This window comes from Petaurus breviceps, unplaced genomic scaffold (genome assembly GCF_028583685.1).
Source record: "Petaurus breviceps papuanus isolate PSGF00001 unplaced genomic scaffold, PetGlider_PUasm1.0 90491, whole genome shotgun sequence".
Lineage (NCBI taxonomy): Eukaryota > Metazoa > Chordata > Mammalia > Diprotodontia > Petauridae > Petaurus > Petaurus breviceps.
In genome coordinates, this window is record NW_027187263.1 from 2,433,038 (window position 1) to 2,453,973 (window position 20,936).

General features: G+C 34.8%; 1 protein-coding gene across 16 annotated transcripts in view; it reads right to left on the minus strand.

Moving 5' to 3' along the window:
- The window catches only part of RBM26 (RNA binding motif protein 26), a 105,209-nt gene that overhangs the window by 11,209 nt on the left and 73,064 nt on the right, over positions 1-20,936 (minus strand). For all 16 annotated transcript variants that reach the window (XR_011163276.1, XR_011163275.1, XR_011163273.1 and 13 more), the window contains 4 exons: positions 18,599-18,703; positions 15,343-15,543; positions 11,634-11,720; positions 574-687 (listed from right to left, as the gene is read on the minus strand). Coding sequence is in view for 9 of the 16 variants with exons in the window: in XM_069062655.1 (XP_068918756.1) it covers positions 574-687; positions 11,634-11,720; positions 15,343-15,543; positions 18,599-18,703 (507 nt within the window). In the remaining 7 variants the exon portion in view is untranslated. The remainder of the gene's footprint in view (positions 1-573; positions 688-11,633; positions 11,721-15,342; positions 15,544-18,598; positions 18,704-20,936) is intronic.

The window sequence follows — 20,936 nt, forward strand, 5'->3', positions numbered from 1 at the left end:
TTTGGCTTCAAAACAAGGATGTAGACTTTATGAAAGGGAAAGACAAATAAAGGGAAAGCTGGGATGTCATAGGAACTAGGTATAGAGTTATTCTAAAACTACATATATTGTAAGATTTATTAACCAACCAGGAACAGCAAGGGGAAGGGGAAAGGATTCTGACCTTCCTGTCAGGAGGCAAGGGTTTGAATCCTAGCTCTGGCACTTATTAACTATGGGTGCCTGAGCAAGTGATGTCACCTCTTTGGGTCTCAGTTTCCTCAACTTCTAAATGAGCATAATAGTATTTATCCTCTCTAATCTCAGGGTGGCAGTCAGGAAGCACCACGTAAACCATCAAGCACTGACCACCACAAGCATTGAGTTACGAGCATGCTCATATTAAATTGTAAATTTAATTTGTAAATTGCCCCTGGAAAACACACTAGCCACATGATTTTTGGCTGGTTATTTTCAAGTATCATAACTATCACTGCTTCAGTCCACCACAGGGCTCAGGATTAAGTTCTGAAACTGATAGTCTACACACCCCCTAAACCCCTCCCGCCCACACAATGACAAAAAATGACCTACTTCCTCCTCATCAGGCTCAACTTCTTCCGCTTCAACAGCTGACATGTTAATTACAGGCTTATTCCAGGCCAGTTTAAGATCTTGCCCTTTGAAACGAGATCCATGAATTGCAGCCTAAAAAGAGTAAAAATGTTAGTTTAATACCTCTTTAATACCTATAATTCTTCTGACAATTATAATACTTAGAATAAATGCTACCGAATTACAGTATTAGTGTTTGGTTTAGTTTTTTTCTGAATTTTTCTGGTGGTTTCACCTCCCTGGGCCTAGTTAGGCTAAAAAACATCTATGATCCCTTCTGGTGCTACTCTATTAAACAAAAAAAAACATTCAATCAATCAACAAGCACTTAATTAAGTGCCTACTATGTGTCAGGAATGAGAACTAAAGTGAAAGTCTCAAGTGGGAGGTGATGAGGACCAAGTAAAGACACACAGATAAGGAAAGGACTATCTTGAAGGAGGAACAGCACAATGGTCAAGGGCAGTACAACTGAACCAGAGCAGTGTGTATATGTACACACATATATAATTAACACTCACACTCACTCACTCAGCCTCTCTCCCTGTCTGTAGGAGTCAGGCTGTAAAGCGTTTTAAATGTAAAACAGAAGAGTTTCTATTTGATCTTATATGTACCTGAAAGTTACAAGTTCTGGGAATTTACTAAAAGCAGAGGAATATCATGGTCAGATTTGAACTTTAAGAATATTACTCAGGAAGCATGTGGAGGATGAATTGGAGAAGAGACTGACAAGGTAATAAGATCTATTAAAGAAGATTATTTCAATATATAACTAAGAGGTAAAGAAAGCCTGAATTACAGTAGAGGCTGTGTGAGTGGAGAGAAAAGGACAGATACAAGAGACATAAGAGACAGAGTACAGACAAAACACTTGGCAAATGACTGGATATGTGAGATGAGGGAGTAAAAGTCAAGGATGACTGATGTGTGAACCTTAGTGACTGGACAGATGGTAGCTCTTGATAATAACAGGGAAGTCTGTAGGAAGAATGGATTTGGAGAAACAGATGAATTGTTTTAGACTTGCATTTTGAGGTTCCTATATCCTATCAAAATGTCTAAGAGTTAACTGCTGATGTTAGACTGAAACTTAGGAGAGGTCAGGGATTGATAGTGATTGGGTGGTGGGCAGGTAGATAGCAGATAAATAGATAATATTAATAATTTATGCATGACACATATGGAAACTTACCATTCATAATCATACCATATGAAGTACAATGACCTTATTTCTTTAGAGTATCAATTCATATGCAATAACAAAAGGCCACATTTGACATCAAACATTAATATGGACCCCAATACTACAATATTCTTAATGTAATACTGTTCCTTTTAAAAAAGAATCCTAAAATTTCACAAATACAAAATGCTTCAAAGTTGAAAAAATTTTTAACTTTGCTATTATAACCTGTTGTGAAAAATGTTCCATTTTCTGTAAAGTCTTTGTAATTGAAAACGTAAAAATTTTAACTTATGGGATATTCATGTCTTTCTAAGTACCAGCTGCATTAAGTGGCTGCTTTGGAAATAGTATGTTCAAATTAAAGTAACATGAACTAGCATAAATCAGTGTTAGCAACATACCGAAATAACCATCACAGTCACAAAAGATTTATAGCACAATCTCAAACTACAGCATAATGTGAAATGTAGAAACAATTACATGTTCAATGACATCTGCACATGAGTTGTGTGATATTAAAGTCCCCAGGTATAAATTTTAAATCTGTACATATAAATTTATGATAAATGTAAAAGAATCCATGCCTATTAAAATGCAGCTCTGGAGTTTTTAGTCCAGGGTCTCATCACAATGTCACACAACTGGAATTTTTAAGATGTACTTATACATGACATTTGGGTTCAGAATAACTTGTAATCTTTTGAAGAAATGATTACTACATGAAAATGCTACATTTTAAAGGATCTTACCTTGTTTTCAGGATAAAACATAAATTCTCATAAAACAAGACTTTTTCCCCCATTAGAAAAGCTAAAAGGATTACTGAAACTTTCTACAAAATAAACTCTCATAAAAATTCTTACTATACTTGTTTAAATGTTTCTAGTTACAGTTACTAACTCACATTTATGTAACACTTAAAAGTCTGCCAAGTTCTTTCCTCAGAATTATCTCTGTAAGGCAAGTATTACCATGGCCATTTTATGAATTAAGAAACTGAGGCTCAGAATTTGTGATTTGCCCTTAGTCACACAGCAAGCAAGTGTTCTAAATGGGATCCAAATCTCGTCCTGATTTTAAGTCCAGATCTCATTCCAACAAACCATACTGCCTCTCTGATATAAAGTATAAGTATATCATAATACAGTGACTTTGCTAGCAGTCATGATTTGGTTTTCAAAGCATAATGATACCTGAAAGCTATGAAATAACATTCCAAATAAGCTTCTAAGAAGTTTCTTATTTAAGCATCAATGTGATCCAAAATTTAACATGGTAAATACTATATTCATTTTAAGGTAAAAGTGTTTGCTACTATAGGGTCATGGCAGTGATGAAAATGTTCCTGGATCATTCAATAGAAAATTTAGGTTAGTTAATTTTGTTTATCACATCAAAATTTCAGTTTTTATAGGCTAACAGCACCAAAACAAAAAACCATAAGCTAAGAAATTCTTGGGGCATGGCAAAGTAGTAACATGGGAGAGGGAGAATGAACTGGACTTATAGTCAAATAATTTAATTGCTTACTATAACTGTTTAAGTTCAAAGACAAGTCACAACCTCTACAAGCCTCAGTTTCCTTTTCTACACAATGAAAGATTTAAGGTCATCGCCAACTCAAATATTCTATTTGTAAGCTTCTCTAGCCATGGCCCTTAATGCTTCCTTCTTGTCCCTTCAGGCCCAAATCCTGGTTCTTTCTCCTTGCCTTTACTCTCCTCCAATACTTAAGGATTCTGAAGATAAATTCAGATATTCTTGTCTGCTTAATTACTCTACCTATGGACAAAAAAAAAATATTAAGATGTTTTTTAATGCTATTTAATTCAACTACTTTTGGACCAATCAGCACCCTCAATATTCCAGATGATAAATCATGTGTAGAGATAATATAAACCCCACCACAAATGTTCTGACATATTTAAATATCAAATATCTTAATTATGTGTCACTTATTCAAGAACTCTGAATTATCAAGAACATGACCATAAACAAAGCTAAAATTTTTTTTTTAATTTTTTTCAAAGGAGATATGTCATCAAGTCCAGGTCCTATAATTCATACACTGAGTTTCAAATCCTCACTTATATCCTATTTATTCTTACTTTAGATTCTAAAAGCTTTGTTTCAGTTTTAGCAACCTAGAAGCTGATTAGGAACTACTAGACTTTAAACTCAACTTTCAACTACTACAGTAACTTAATCTTCTCTAAATATAACAGCTATACAAATTCCAAGAACTAAACCTTAAATTTTATCTTGATTTAAGTAGAATGGAGATCAAGTCCAGATACATCATATTACACATAAAGAAAACAAGTTAGAGGTAAAGTCTCTAGCCCAAGATTACAAAAAGCATTAAGATGGAAAAAGCTCAACATATTTCTAAAACAGGTTAACTTCATTTTTTCAACCATATCAAATTCTAAGAACTTGTTAATAAGTCCCTTATCCCTCCCTCTGTGCTTCCAAAAAAAAAAATCAAACTCTTCCCTACTCTTTTGTTCAAAATCCTAAAGTGCCATATCTAAGAGTCCCATTTTGTTCCCCACACTCTAATCAAGTGTCTTGGAAGTCAACTGCTATGAATTTTATCACCAACTTCCAAATAAAAGTTAAATCCAGATGAGTGAGGGTGGAATTCAGTATAAATTTAATGTGTTCTATCCCAAAAGGTATTTAATGAATTATAAAAGGAGCTTACTATTCAGTAGTTTATTATAGAAGTTAAAAAGTAATATCCATTTTGCAGATGAAAAAACTGAGGCTCAGAGGAATTAAGTGACTTGCCTAAAGTTTAACAGTCTTGTTGGAGCTGAAATCAAACCCAAGTCTTATTCTAACTACAAACCTAAAACTCTTTTAAACCATATTCTGAGTGTACATTAAGCCTATTAATTTTTTATTATAGGGCCTGCTGACTGTGAAATATGACTAATGGTCCAGTTTTTAAAGTAGAAGCTTAAAACAAATTTGTGATACTGTATAATTAAGGGAATAGAAGGGAAATGGCAAGAGGAGAAAGGAAGGAAAGACTTGATGCCAATCACATTAAGGGCAATCTTTCCCCTCTTCTTCCCTCCCTGTACACACAGAATTAAGATCTATGGGACATTTTAAAGTCAATAAGCAAGGTAACCCAAAGGGCAGATATCTAGGCAAAAGTTTCAAAAGTGGCTTTTAGGTAAGAATTAAGATATAAAAGAAAAGGAATGATTTTCTCCAAAAGACAAAGGATATAGATTCTGCAACATAGGCAGCATTACCAGCTATCAGGATTTATACCCTGACCTGACAGAGTTCAGAAGACACATCAGAAGGACAAGGAGAAAATAATTTCCCTTCTTAAGGAAGAAACTGCTACACCCACTAAAAACAAGGCTGAGAAATTCTAGTCTATGAGGCGAAATGGAAACTTGCTTCTGACCTACGGCAGGCTGACGTGAGATCTTAGTGTAGAAATCAGTTGACCAAACAGCCAGAAAAGGTTAACTACCTCCAACCTAGGTGGCAAATCCCAGAGCTGTGCCTTTAATACAGTCCCCGGGGTGAAAAGGTGGCACAAGGGAGTGATAAAAAGGACAAAATAGAGAAGGTATTCTTTTGATTCAATTTTTAAAAACATCTTTATGTAATAAACAAGAAATGGCATGGTGCCATGGCTTAGGAACTAGGCAGACCTGACCATAACACATACTGGCAATGTGACCCTGGGCAAGTCCTTTAACCCCAAGACAAGTACCAATCTACAACAGAAAGAATTTTCTAATCTAAGAGTTTCTGATACCAAAGAAATCACTGATACTGTCCTAACACTATTTAACAAGTAGCTTTATACCATGTACTTCAATAACTTCTAATATAGAACTATCCTTAGGGAAAACACCATTCTGAGCCAACTATGTCAAGCCAAAGTAATACCCACTATGTGGTAAGTACTGTGTAATGTTTTGAAGAGAGTAAGAAAAGCAAAAAAAATCCCTGATCTCAAGGAGTTGATGATCTAATGAGGGAGACAACATGCAAACAACTATGCACAAACGAGACATATACAAGATAGCTGGAGATAATCCCAGAGGATTATTACTAGATTAGCATTAAGGGAGATTGGAAAAGGTACTGCACAGCAAGGGAGATTTTAGCTGAGACCTGAAGGAAGCCAAGAGATAAATTAGGAAGGGAGAGATTTCCAAGCATAGATGAGAGACAAAAGACTTTAGAAAGGAGGGCAGAGTTCAGGTTATGAAGGACTTTGAAATTTCATCTATTTAAATTTGTTTTCAATCTTGAAATACTTTTCAACCACATGACAAAAATGGAATAAAATCAGTCATCTAGAGTCCTTGTCCTAACAGGTATAGTATTAAACAGATAAATTTTCTACTGTTCTTTAAAATATGTTGATTATGTCTTCAATGGGGGCAAAAAGAATCTAAACTTTTATACCTAATAAAAGTATCTTTAAAAATCTTAAAAATGCAGGGGAGCTAAGTGGCGCAGTGAATAGAACACAGGCCCTGGAGTCAGGAGGACCTGAGTTCAAATCCGGCCTCAGACACTTAACATTTACTAGTCATGTCAAGTCACTTAACTCCAATTGCCCTGCCTTCCCCCTATAAAAAGAAAAAAGAAAAATAAATAAAAAGCTTAAAAATGTGTTGTTCTTTCATACTTTATTTCTGCCCCATTTATCCAAGTGATTTAAATGAAATCCTCACCTTAGATTTTAAGCAGGTATATATTTTTAAATATGAATTTGCCTGCAATTATCACTTTTACTGCAACTGGGTACATATTTTCAACTTTTAAAGAATTATCCTTCTAAGCTAAACCTGATCCTTTTTACTAATACTGACCATTTCTATGTACCTGTTATATTAGTTTGGTGCATAATGAAAATTTTATAAAACTCCATGAACCTAAGAACTAGGAAAAGCAAGCAAAACATTGTAAGCAAAGAGGTTAATAGAATACTGCACAAGCAAAATTTCTATACTTTTGGTAGAGATAAGATCTTGCTAATATTCAATTAACGTTTTTACTGAATGTCTACAAAGGACTTTCCTAGTTGATTAAAGGATACATTTAGACACTGTCAAGAAGCCTAAAATCTAGTGGGACTGTGAAGAAAGGAGAGAGAATAGGATAAACACAAAATAAATACAATATGAAATGTTAAAAGTTCATATGAGGGATAAAGACCATTATAAAATTTCAAGATATAGTAGTTTAATTCTGGGCTCAAAACAAGCAGACCAACCCATTTAAAAAATTTACAATAAGGTCTCGGCAAATATAGGAACTATTTTAACCTTTTGTACAATGAATGAAACACATGACCACACCCTAAGTTTTACTTCTTAAAATGAAACTGCTTCATGCAAATGAGGAAAAAAATGCAAATAAAATTAGTTACTTCCTCATCTTCCTCACTATCCTCACTATGTCCCAAGGAACCACCCAAAGTTACTCTTTCTCCATGCCATGATGCCCCAAAACTATATTACCAACTCATTCCACACTAAATTTATAGCATTGCCAGAAATGGGTAAAGAAATGGGTAAAGTTAATACAAAATCAAAACAATATCATTTTTCTGTAAATTATAGCAAAAAATTCATAATTACTAAAATTCATTCCACAATACAAAATGTTAATCAAATTGTGTCAGAACAATTTTATTTTCATGATATGAAATACTGACAAGCAATAGTATATTGAGGAATCCAATGGACAAATTGAAATGGTTACCATAGTTTTATCTCAGATGAAATGTTGTTATACATCGAGGATATGTATGTGTCTATGTATATGTAGTTATCATTTGAAAATGGTCATGATTTCTAACACAAACCTGACTATATTATACACAAATGGGAGTGTGGGGGAGGTAGAGTGTCAAAAGATAAAATTGTGGTAGAGTTCAAAATCAGCAATCTTTATTTTGCTGCTATCCAAAAGAACTATAACATACAAGTATTTTTATTACTCATTTCCAAAATGCTTCCTCCTGCAATAATTAAAACTTATTCTTTTATATTTTCCTCTTCTTTTTTATTCTATTATGCTGTGATAAGGGGGAGAACTGCTCAAACTTTTTGAAAGCACAACAATGAAAAAGTGAATTGTGACTGTTCTATGTTCCACTAAAACTCAAAAGGAGTGTTTATGACTGAAAGTTTTAGATGGAACAATCTAAAAGGGCAATGTAATGATGACAGACTGAAATTTTAGTCAATTTGAGGGAAAATTTGACTTAAACATAAATATATAACCATTAGGAAAAAAATAAAACACTAAAAACTTTTATTGATGAAAAAAGAATAAAGCAAAATGGTCCTCCCCCTTTCGTCACTTATTTGATACAGTTTTGGACATGCTAGTAATGACAAAAAGATAAAGAACCAAAGGACACACATATAGGCCAAGAGGAAAAAAACTATTCCTAACTTTACATGATGGCTTGCTTATGAAATCCTAAAGAACCCACAAAGAAAGGCATAAAATAATTTCAGTGAAGTAGTGTGATACAAAATAATCCCACCAAAAATCCTTTCCAACAGGTCTACAGAACTCTAAGTCTGGGCCAAAGGATCAAGATTACAACTAGAATACCAGGAGGCTGCCCTTGATTATTGTGGCTCTTACTCTGGAGACTAGGCTAATTCTAATGGTCTGGAACCCAGACTCTGGATGAACCCTTTCATATATCCAACAAGAATCAAATCCTGTTGTCTCACCAAGTGCCCTCAGGCCAAGTCCTCCCCTTGGTTAAGTTCTCTAGCAGAGCTCCTGGGACCCCATGGAAAAGGTAGACGCTAGATTACCTCTCTATGACGATAACAGTCAGCAAGGTATAATGAAGAGGAAAAAAATCAAACTTTTAAGAAGTAGAACACTAATTAAGACCACACTGATTATATAATATGCAATAACACCTTTGTAGTTTTGTGAATCAAACCTGTGATTTCACTGATATAGGGAACTCCTCATCCAAAAGCTAAATACACCAAGGCAGATAAGCACCTATTCTGCAATCTGTCATCTTAGAATGCTGCTTTCTGGGGCACCGTGAAGCTGACTGAACCAGCTCAGGATATACAGTCCATAATTTTCAGAGGCAGGACCTAAACCTGGGTCTTCCTTCCTCCAGAGCCACCTATATTTATCTCTATAACCACCACACTATTTCTCCCCATACTTCACAGGCCAAGTAAAACTATTATATTTCCAACTGAATATTGCTTATAAAATGAAATAATTACCAACTATTCATCTAGCAACCACAACCTAAACTATTATACAATATATACATCACCATAATAAAAATAATTCTATCTATGGGCTAAACCAACAATCAAATTAACCAAAACACCAGAAAGTGAAAGAGTTAAAGAAGATTGTTTTCATGACCTTTTTAATATTTAAGGTTAATATTTACCATAGCAAAAAGCTGATTTTTAAAAGTAGGGCAAAACCAAGCAATAAACAAGCTCATTGAAACACTGCACTTTTTCGTAGAAAATTTCAAAAGTCCTGAAGGTTTCAAATACAGAGTCTATGCACTGATGATTAATTTAAATGCTCTCTTCCATATGTTATCCATTAACAGGCAGGAAGTGGGAAGGTACTGCTGTTGTTTGTCCTTTGTTCTAGAAGAGGACCATGACATCAGGGAGGTGATGCCATGATATGCAAGTAAGCTGAATTTCAGTGTAGGAGGGCTGTACAAAGTCACTAGCCTCACCTTCTCCTCCAGAGCCAACTGAGTCCAGTGGCAAGACACAGATCAGGATGACTAGAGATGGCCCTGGATGCAGTGGGAGACCTTGGCCTTAAAGTTAAGGTTCTTCCCTGGTCTCAGTTTGTCTGAGGCAATATGTATTCATTGATTAAGGCTAGGTAAAAAATGAGGTAAAAAGTGGGAAGGTAGATTAAGAATAAAAGCATTGCTTTAAGAATTGATGAATAATGATAAGTTTTTTGTGGGCTAAAAAGGGTGTAGTACAGAGAATACAGAAATGGACTTGGAGTAAGAAGATCTGAGTTCAAAGTCTGCCTGTGATACTTGCTTGCTATGTAACCCTTAATTAAGACACGAGATCTCTCTGGTCTTCAATTTCTTCATCTGTAAAATGATAAGACTAGATTAATGACCTTTAAGGTCTCTTCTAACTCTTAAATCTATGCTCCTATGCAATCCTGCTTTGGACACTTACTGGTTGTGTGACCTTGGGCAAATTATTTAACCTCTCTGTCTCAATTTTCTCATCTATCAAATGAAAATAACATTTCCATTATCACAAAGTTGTTGTGAGGTTAAAATCAATATTGCATATGAAGCATTTCACAAACTTTAAAGTGACATGTCAGGAATAATCATTGTTTAATGATAATATTTTGCTGCTGTTGTGCATTTTATCTACCTATCAAAAAGCAGGTTTTTACTAAGCTGTCAACAATGTTTATCTCGGGTAAGAAAGTTTTTTCCCTGAGCCACTTAAATATGAATTTTACAGATTCATTTCTTGCTTCTGTTTTAAATTGTTGGAATAAATTAAACAAAGTCACAAACCCAGAAAATATACTGAAGAGAAATTCTCCAGAAGGTAAGTGATAGAACAACAGTAATAGTTTTCAAAGGAAATACAAACAATAAACAAAAAGATTTTTAAGTCCTCCAAATAAATAAGAAAAATAAAAATCAAATGAAAATAACTGAGGATTAATGTCAAAACCCACTAAACTGGAAAAATGACAAAAAGAACCTATACTGGGGGCAACCAGGTAGCACAGCGAGTAAGAGCACCGGCCCCAGAGTCAGAATGACCTGGGGTCGAATCTAGGCTCTGATACTTAACTTGAGCAAGTTACTTAACCCCAATTGCTTTAAAAAAAAAAAAAAAGAATCTACACTGGAGGAATTGTAGCAAGAAAACAGACTAATAAAGCATTGTTAGAAGTGTGAACTGGTTCAACTTTTCTGGAAAACTATTTGGAAATATGCAAAAAGAATAATTAATTGTTCATACTTTGTACCCCAAAATCTCACTATTCAGCATGCACTCTAGGAAAGTCAATGACGGAAAGGTCATGTATGCATCAGAATATTCATAAGTATCACACATTTTGTGGCAGCAAAAAAAAATGGGAAATTTTGTTTCTGTCATCTTAAGAATAGCTGAACAAATGATGATGGTATGCGTGTTATGGAATTATTCTACCTTAACAAATGAAAAATATGAGGAATTGAGAAAAACATGGGAAGGATCCATATGACCTTAAGCAGAGAGAAAAAAGCAGAGCCAAGAGAAGAGTTCAGTCTACAAGTTAACTGTTTTTTTTTTCTGTTATGGACCTCACTTTAGCAATCTGGTAAAGCCTATGCACTCCTCAAAATAGTGTTTTGGATGCAAAAAATAAGATATGCAAGATTATGAAGGGAAAAATTATACTAATTTGATAATTGAAATACAATTATCAAAAAAAAATTTTAAACAAATTCACGGACTCTGGTTTGGACAACAAAAGCATAAATGTAAATGGGAAAAACAAAACTGTAAGGCAACTAAACTCACATTCAATTCAATGACCAATCTTGGTCCAAGAAAGCAGAAAACAAAACACAATTCCATTTTCTTAGGAAGAAAAGCACTGAGCTATGAGTACAGAATGCCCCATGTATTTGTTTTGTTCAACTGTTTTTTTTCTTTGTTACAAGGGTAGAATCTATCACAGCACATAAAAATATTGAACTATTAGGAAATTATGGAGGTACTAAAAAATAAGGCACCAGTAATACTTTCAAAATGGATTTTTCAAATGGTTAAAGTATTGTTGGACTTACTGCTTCTGCTTCTGCTCTTGTCTTGAATGTAATTACCGCATGAAGAGAGGAGTCATCAATCTGACAATCTTCAATTTCACCATATTGCTTTAAAAAAAAATTCTCCATTTAAATGTGTATGCAATTTAAAATATCAAACATTACATCAAATATAAAATCATACAAATGAACCCATGCCACAATAAAGTAAAAGAGAACAGTAAGGCCATATTGGTCCCGAATATTCTGGCAAAATTTGATTTGTACATAATTTGAGTGCATGTCTCTATATGCGCATGCACATGTGCCAGGGCACATGTATGTGGGTAAGAGAAACACTATAACAGTGGATTAGTACCAACCTTAAAGTCAAAAAACCTAAGTTCCAGGTCTAATACTCATTAGCTATAATACCCTGGGCAAGTTGCTTAAACTATCCAGCTGCAAGCACCAAAGACTATAAAAACTGGAAATCAAGTTGCTCAGCTGCAAAAGGGAGAGGAAATTTTGTGTAAAACGTTAATTATAGGTCCAGATCAAAAATACAATTGTGTGTGCAACACTTCTGTTTAAAGCATTTTCAGTTTAAAGATATAGTCCATATCTGAATTGAAACCACATTCATATCAACAAAGCTGATTTCATTTATAGTACACTACTGCAGACAGAAACTGTATATTTTCCAAGCTTATTTTTGGTGCTGTTATTTATCATTCATTATTTTTGAAAATTAGAATGTACTTTTTCTTACAAAGCTTTGGGTATTAAATACTCCCATTTGAAAGTTACTCCCACTTTGTAATTAGTAAAAAATTAATTTTTTTTTATTATCAAAAAAAGCCACCATAAAGATTTTATGTGATCTGTGTATAAAATATGATAACCCACATAATCACTTGTTCTGAATAAATTTATTTCTAAAAATAAGTATTTCTTTATCAGGATCCTGTCCAAATAACACAACTGTTCTCAAACTTAACAAAAAAAAAAAAAATAGAAGGATGGTACAGTGAAAAGACAGGCGTAGTCTGACATTTTTGTTATTGCTGTTCAGTTGTATCTGAGTCTTTGTGACCCCAAGGACCATATGGGGTTTTCTTGGCAAAGATACTGGAGTGGTTTGCCATTTCCTTCTCCGGTGGATTAAAGCAAACAGAAGTAAAGTGACATGCCCAGGGTCACACAGTTAATTATAAAGCCACATTTGAACTCAGGCCTTCCTAACTCCAGGTCCAATGTTCCATCTAATTGCACCCTATAGTCTGACATGTACACCCATATTCTGGGAGAATAAGGTTGCAAGAAAATATAGAAAGAATCCAAAAATTTTTTAAAAGGATCTAAAATTCTACAGAAGAGATTAGAAACTCTCAAGAGTGAAATACTGAAGACACAAAAATTACTAATTCTAATAGTGAGGTATCTAAAGAGAAATGTAGACACACCAGCAAAAGAAGAGATAGATTTTCCAGGAGAAGAACACATTCTGAAGCAAATAAAGGTAAAGAAGGGGAAAAAAAGGAGGAAGAAGAGGATACCCCAGCTATCCTGGGGAAAAGAAGAGAACAAAAGGGGAAGAACCACTGATAACACATAACATGATAACAAATAATAAATAAGAACTTTTGAACTTAAAAATTTTCCTGCAACAAAAAATAAGTCAAAGAGCTAAAAACTGGGAGAAAAAAGAATAAAAATACCTAAGATGAAATAAATATGAGGAAGACAACCAACTGCAAAAAAGAGCACCTTGCTACTCTTATGAGTTCCAATCACTAAAGCAATCAGTGAACTATATATTACAAGGAACTGAAAGAACTGGCAGCTATGACTGTTAAGCCACTCTCAGGAATCTTTTAGTGACTGTGCAAAATAGCAGATACAAACGGAGGTGGAAAAGGCAAATGTCTCCATTTTTTAAAAAAGGAGCGGGGACAAAAAAAAAAGAGGAAAAAGCAGAGTCTGCAAACTATAGACCAGCAAGTTTGACTTAAATATCATGAAAAATTCTACAACTTATTACTTAAAGGATCCCGTAACTGTCATTAATGAACACCTAGAAAGGAAGCAATGGTTAGAACAAGCCAGTACGGCTTAATTTAAGAACAGATCATGCCAAAACTATACATCATATATAATGGTCTAAATCAAAGTATATTAGGGAATTGATATAAATATATAAAACCAAGAGTCATTCCCCAATAGATATCTGATGTCAAAAGATATGAATAGCTTTCTAAAAAAAATTACAAATTACTAATAAGCATATGAAACATTGCTCTGAATCACCAATAAGGAAAAGGCAAATTAATAAATTTCACCTCATGCCCAGCAAATAGGCAAAGAGATCAAAAAACAGAAATACTCAATGTTTAAGGGACTTCAGAAGACAGATACATGAATGCATTGTTGGTAGAGCTGTAAATTGGTCCAATTAATATATCCCTGGACCCAAAGAACTTGTTGTTAAGACATATAGCCTAAGACACATGAAATTATTCACAGAAGTATTTCTGGGGGTTGGACTATACGGCCTCTGAAGTCCCTTTTAGCTCTAGACCCCTCATACTCTATCAAGTCTTATGCTGAGGATCCAAAAACCATTTTTTGCAAATACAAGCTGGCACTGACATGGCTAGAAAGCAACTCAAGATCCAGAAATATTATTCAAGTGCAAACCTGACCTGAGGCAAAATTGTGGCTGATGCAATCTTAGGATGCACTGAGACAGACAGTGTCCAGGATGGAAGATACCGGTTTTGTTCTATTCTACCCTAGTCAAATGACATGGGGAATATTGTGTCCTGTCCTAAATATCACTTTTTAGGAAGGAAATCAACATTAAGAACAACCAAAACAGTGATGAGTTTTTAAGTTCATGCCATATGAAGCTCAGTTGAAGGAACTTTTGACTATTTAAGCCTGAAGGTAACTTAGTAAAGGACACGAGAGCTATCTTCAAGCATTCATAGGACAATTTAAGAAGAGTATAGTTCTGGTTAATCTCCAAGGGCAAAAGCAATGGATGAAAAGTGGCAAGGGGAAAATTTTTAGTGAAAAATTTTTTAGAAAAATTTCCTAAAATCACAACTCACCAAAAATGGAATGGGCTATAGGAGAAAGTAGTAGAGTGCCCTCAGGATTTAGCAATGGGCAGAGAGCCATTTACTGGTTATGCTGCAGAAGGGACTTTAAATTCAGGTACAAGTTTGACTAGAATTCCCTTCCAGCTCTCAGATTTTGTGCTCTGGTTTTCTTCACAATGAGATAACCTCATCCAACAGCAGCAAGAATCCATCTCTCATGCTTTTAATAAAATGTTGGGATTAAGCAAGCCACTTGTATACTGTTTTAAGTATTCAAGTATTAGTTGACATTTTTTAAGGGTACTCTAAAATATCACCATCAAAGGCAATCTAATAATACTGAATCAACACGTTCATATAGGGAGAAAAAAGTAGATCCTTAATCATGAAAAGTAGAAAACGATAAAATCAGTAATTGGTGACAAGGTTTTATTCCAAGAATAAAAAAAGGCTGTCACAGGCACTGCAGAGAACTAGCCTATAGCCAGAAAAGCAAAACAAATACTCTGTTAAAAAGGCAAAGAAGCAATTGGGTTTTTTTTCTTTTCTTTAACCACCAATAAATTAGCTACGAGACATGCAATTTAATTCTCGTAATATGATATATGTTCTTGGACAAAACAGTTATCAAAATAATTAGATACCGCAAAATGGGGGAGAAGGTCTTCTCTATCACTCTCGGTAAATGCAGAGATCTCTAATGCTCTCGGGCGATGGTCTACCACAGCATGACCAGGAACACCTCTCCCTCGACCACGACCCCTTCCTCTGCCCCGAGTTGTACCTCGACCTCTTGAATGAATTCCTCGCCCTCGACCAGATGAAAGAATCCCTCTTTTTGCAGCCTAAAACAGATTTTAAAATGCATGCCATTTATTACATTCAAGCAATAGACCAGTCATTTGACATCAACATTATCATCACTGCTAGCATTTATAGAGCACTTAAAGATTCACAAAACACTTTACAAATATTATCTCACTTTATCCTCACAACAAATCTGAAAGGTGGGTGCTATTATTTTACAGATGAGGAAACAGTTTCCTCATATTTAATACAGTTAAGTAACTGAGATATTGGGGCGGCCAGGTAGCACAGCGAGTAAGAGCACTGGCTCCAGAGTTGGGACGACCTGGATCAAATCCGGGCTCAGATACTCAGTACCACACCCAGAAATAACTGGCCGTGTAACCTTGAGCAAGTTACTTAACCCTGATTGCTTTAAAAAAAAAAAAAGTTAACTGAGATATGAATTCAGATCTTCCTGACTCCAGGTTCAGTCACTTAGTTGTCTCATAATAAACTAATGTTTTTAAAAATTATGTTTTGGTTAGGAACATTGCAATTATTTTTTTTTGTTTTTGTCTAAACATATGACATGTAGTACAGATCCCCTAAGTTAGAACTTCAATTCTAAAGGGAAATTCTTAAACTCAGTTTGCTTCTTTTGCCCCAAGAATGAAACTGTCATTTAAGATAATTATTTATGTTTCCTTCTAATCTCACCCCGCCCAAATTATTAAAAATTTCATCTAGACTTATGACACCATACAAGTAGGGAACTCTTGATGAGGAAATTCATCCCATCAACATAAATTAGCAACTACTATGACCTGAAGCTAAAAATGGTTATTAATTTTAAAATAAAGTTTTATTGTATTTTAAAATGTAAAAACCATTCTTAGTTTTGCAGGCCATACAAAAATGGGTCGTGAGTAGGATTTGGTCCTCTGGTCTTGGGACCTAGGGTGCTGATGGTACAGTAGAGCTTACCCAGCATCAAAAACCAGAACATATCAGAAGCAACCTAGATCATCCTTATTTTTAATTTTTAAAAAATCATCACAAAATAATAATAGTGCTAGATTTCTTTTTCAATATCAAAGGCAACAAACAATAAACTTGATTATTTTGAGTAAGTGTAGCAATAGGGCAGGAATTTTTATATATGTACCATATATAACCATCCTCTGCTCTTAGGAGAATGTTTAATCTTAAAATTAGACAAAACCAACTAAAACCTAAATAAAGTTTTCAATGTAGATATTAGTAGTAGCTGCAATTAAAAATTTAGCCACAACACAAGCAGAATGCAAGTTTGCATATAGGTGTAAAAAGCATTAAACAGCACTATACAGGTAAATAGCACTAAAGCACTAAAATGCTTTATTCACAACTGCTGAAATTGTGAACTAAAACTTTAAATCCAGAGCTCCACTTTTTTTAACCTATAAAAAACCAATATAACACAATTAAAATGTCAACATTCAACCATTCTATCTTTCAAATGAAACCCACATTATTTCTCTCCCTCCCAAAATGCTAAGATATTAACTGGTTTTCTACCAATAAAACAAAATCTGCAAACTATGTAGAAAATATCACTGAACCACACCTTGAATGGGGCATACCTTTCTTACCCCATCTTAAAATATTTATGCTTTAAAATTAATTAAGAATTTGTTAAGCAAATTAAAAATGTAGCCAAATCAAAAGGAAATTATGTGTTGGGTATTTTTGGAAACATCCACAGCACCACCTATAGGCAAAACTTTCTTAAGCACTATGCATGGTCTACTACATTTCAAATGATACAAAACTGACTAGAAATAGCATGATTCAACATACAAGGTGAGGAAAATCTTATGTGCTAAGCTACTAGTTAAGCTTAGAGAGGGAAAAAAAGTGCCATTTCTAACTGGGCAATGATTTAAACCCCGCGCTCTTAGATAATTAATATTACAACACAAAATAATAATTAAAAAAAAGTCAGTCATAGAGTTAGAGCTGCAATTCAATAAATTTTTACTAATCACAATGTGCCAGGCACTAGGAAGCGACCATAAATAACAATCATTCTCATCCCTTCATTTTATGAATAAAGAACTTGAGGCACAGAGAGATTCAGTGACTTGACCAAGGTCACAAGCAATTAAGGTGTTGAGGTAAGATTTGAGCATATATCTTCAGTCTTCAAATTCACTGCCCAGTCAACGGCACCATGTCATTCCTATATCATGACACCTTTCCATAGGTTATGAACTATTTGTAAATGCAGAAAGTTAGAAACAACTTGACAATAATAACTGAATAGCTGAATAAATTGTGATATACAAAAGTAATGGAATATTATTGCCCCATAATAAATAACAGAAAGAAATCAAAGGAATTTGATAAGATTTATATGTAGTGATTCAGAATGAAAAAAGCAGATCCCACAGAATGTACATATCACCTAAAACTAAATGAAGATTAATATTAAATGTCAACAAAACTTAAAACTATGAACACTGGCAGTACTACGGTAAACTTAACTATAAACTTAACTTTTTAAAAAATGGTAAATTACAAAGGTGTAGGTTTTTAAGTACAGTCAATAACCACTTTTCTTAAACGAGTTTAGTGTGTATTTGGCGACTTTAAAAAAAACAGGATTGTAACCTTCCAAAGACTACATCCTACTGTGCACTTGTCACACAAATTAAAAAAAAAAAATAACAAGACGGTTATGAACTGAGATGATGGCACAAGGTATTATTTTGATCCCCGTCTCCTATCTAGCCTATTAACATACCTTTCTTACTTTCTTCTTCTAAACCCAGAGTCCAAAACATGGAAACTAGAGCCACAGAGAATACATTCATGCTTCTTTGCTTCCTTACCCCCTACAAATCTAAGCACCAGAAAAACAGAGTCTGTTATTTAAATTTTATGTCCCCCAGGACATGCCCATAGTTCTCTGTACACTCAACTGTTGAAAGAAAATGCCAGGCCACAGTGGGTGTGCCATATCCCAGAACATGTGGCAGGTCTTAATTGCTACTATCAAACACAGAAGCAATATTTTTGAAAAAGACTATTACAAGCATCCTTTTATTTTATGATATTAATGAAACATACTTCAAGCTGTAGTTCTGTATATTTTCTCCTAAGTTCAGTGACTTCTTCTCCAGCCTGCATCTTCTTATATAAATCCAGTTCTGTGTCCAGTAATTCTTTCTGCATCTGAAATATTATAAAGACTAAACAGTTGAGGTCTTAGTTTACATTTATAACTTTTTCCCATCTATTAAAAATCTTACCTAACCCTTCAAGACCCAGCTCAATTCCTTCATGAAGTTTTCCCTGCCAACTTCATTTATTAATCATTTTCTGCTTTGAAATTCTATAATTCTTATAACTTGTTACCACTTAATTTTTATTCTCCTATACATTGTTTGCTGTATTTAGGGACTAGGTCTTATACTTTATCTGCATTCTCTACCTCTACCCCACACTGCCCAAAATGCCTTGCAGCGTCCTGGGCATATAGGAGACGGCTAAATAAATACTTCCTGGTTAACAAGTAAATTTACTTGGTACCATTTTAGGTTAAAAAATTTACTACTTTACTAAGACTTGAGACAAAGCCAATCAAGTACCAGAGAAATATGGTCAATCTAACAGTAGATAAAGGCATTCTTGATACGGAGCCTGGGGGTTTCCGAGACTTCCTAAAATAGTAAGATCCCACCCATTCCCACAAGGTTTAAATCAAAAACTTCAAACTCCACCCACAATCATTCCCCATTTCCACTCTACCTTTAACTGAATGGCTCTCTTTTTCTTCTGCATTTCTATAGCACAGACATGAGGTCTTAAAAGGTAAGAGAACCACAGACAAGTTATCTCTATCTCCCAAACCAAACTGCAGTTAATCTTATGCAATTTTGTATCTAGCACAGTGCCCTACATGTAGATGCTCAAAAAAAAACATAGAAAGGAAGGATGGGGTTGGGAAGTACTACTGACACAGAAGTTATTACAAAGAAAATTAAGGAAGCTATGGGTCTTCAGGATTTACTTCACTTAGCCACAAAATTTGAAAATTTTCATATTTCAAGAATTTCTTAAAATGTAAAGCTCCATAGCATACAAGTGTGAATACGCAATAGGTGTCACACACTCAGTACCTATTTTGTGTCTGTGAAAAATGAGGGAATGTGCATAGGATTATAATTTTAACATCAACAGCTAACTTTTATATATCTCTAGAAAATCTATAAAGAATTTTACATAGGGGCAGCTGGGTGGCGCAGTGAGCAAAGGGCTGGCCCCAGGACCCAAGTTTGGTTCCAGCCTCAGACACAACACCCACACAAAAACACTAGCTGTGTAACCCTGGGCAAGTTACTTAACCCCAACTGTCCTCCAAAAGGCAAAAAAAAAAAAAAAAGACTAGACTTCCTGACAACCCCACTGCCTCAATTTCAACATCATAAAGTCAGTATTCAACTAGAAAACTTGATTTCTCAGGATGGATTATGAGCTATTTTCCATAATACTAGCAGTACCCCAGAGAGGTATAGTGAATAAAACTTGGAGCTGGGAAGAGCTGGATACAAATTTTGGCTCTGAAACAAACAACCTGTAAGGACTAAAGACAAAGTCCTTTCACCTATCAGTGTCTCAGGCAATTATCTAAGACTCTCTAGTTATCGATGAGCTGCTGATGTGCAAGAGTAGAAGGAGTTTCTACACAATGGAATCACAGACTGAAACCCTTTTAAAACTGCCTAACAAAGCCACACTAGGAACTGAAGTTTCCATCATAAGATTCTCTGTTTGGATTACAGAATTTGGTTATGACCCTCTACAGTTTGGATGTTGCCATCTTAGCGTACAGCTTTGAAGTACAAAAAATTTCTAATACTTAAGTCAGGAAACAAGATAGTCAAGAGATTTAGATTCTACTCCTTAGTTATCCCTTAACTCACTTAATAGTCTTAATCAAGTCCCAAACTTTTAAAATAAAATTGGAATAACACCATCTCTCTCATTTTTGCAAGATTATTACCTAAAAATGAAGATTAGAAAAATATGCTGAGGGCGGCCAGGTAGCACAGCGAGTAAGAGCACCGGCTCCAGTGCTGGGATGACCTGGAGATCAAATCCTGGGCTCAGACACTTGGCACCCACCCAGAAACACCTGGCCATGTAACCTTGAGCAAGTTACTTAACCCCAATTGCTTAGGGGCGGCCAGGTGGCTCAGTGAGTAAGAGCACCAGCTGCAGTGTCAGGATGACCTGGATCAAATCCAGGCTCAGATACTCAGCACCACACCCAGAAATAACTGGCCGTGTAACCTTGATCAAGTTACTTAACCCTGATTGCTTTAAAAAAAATAAAATAAAAAAGAAAGAAAAGAAAAAAAATGCTGAATTTCCTAGGGAATGGCATTATTAAAAATGACATGAT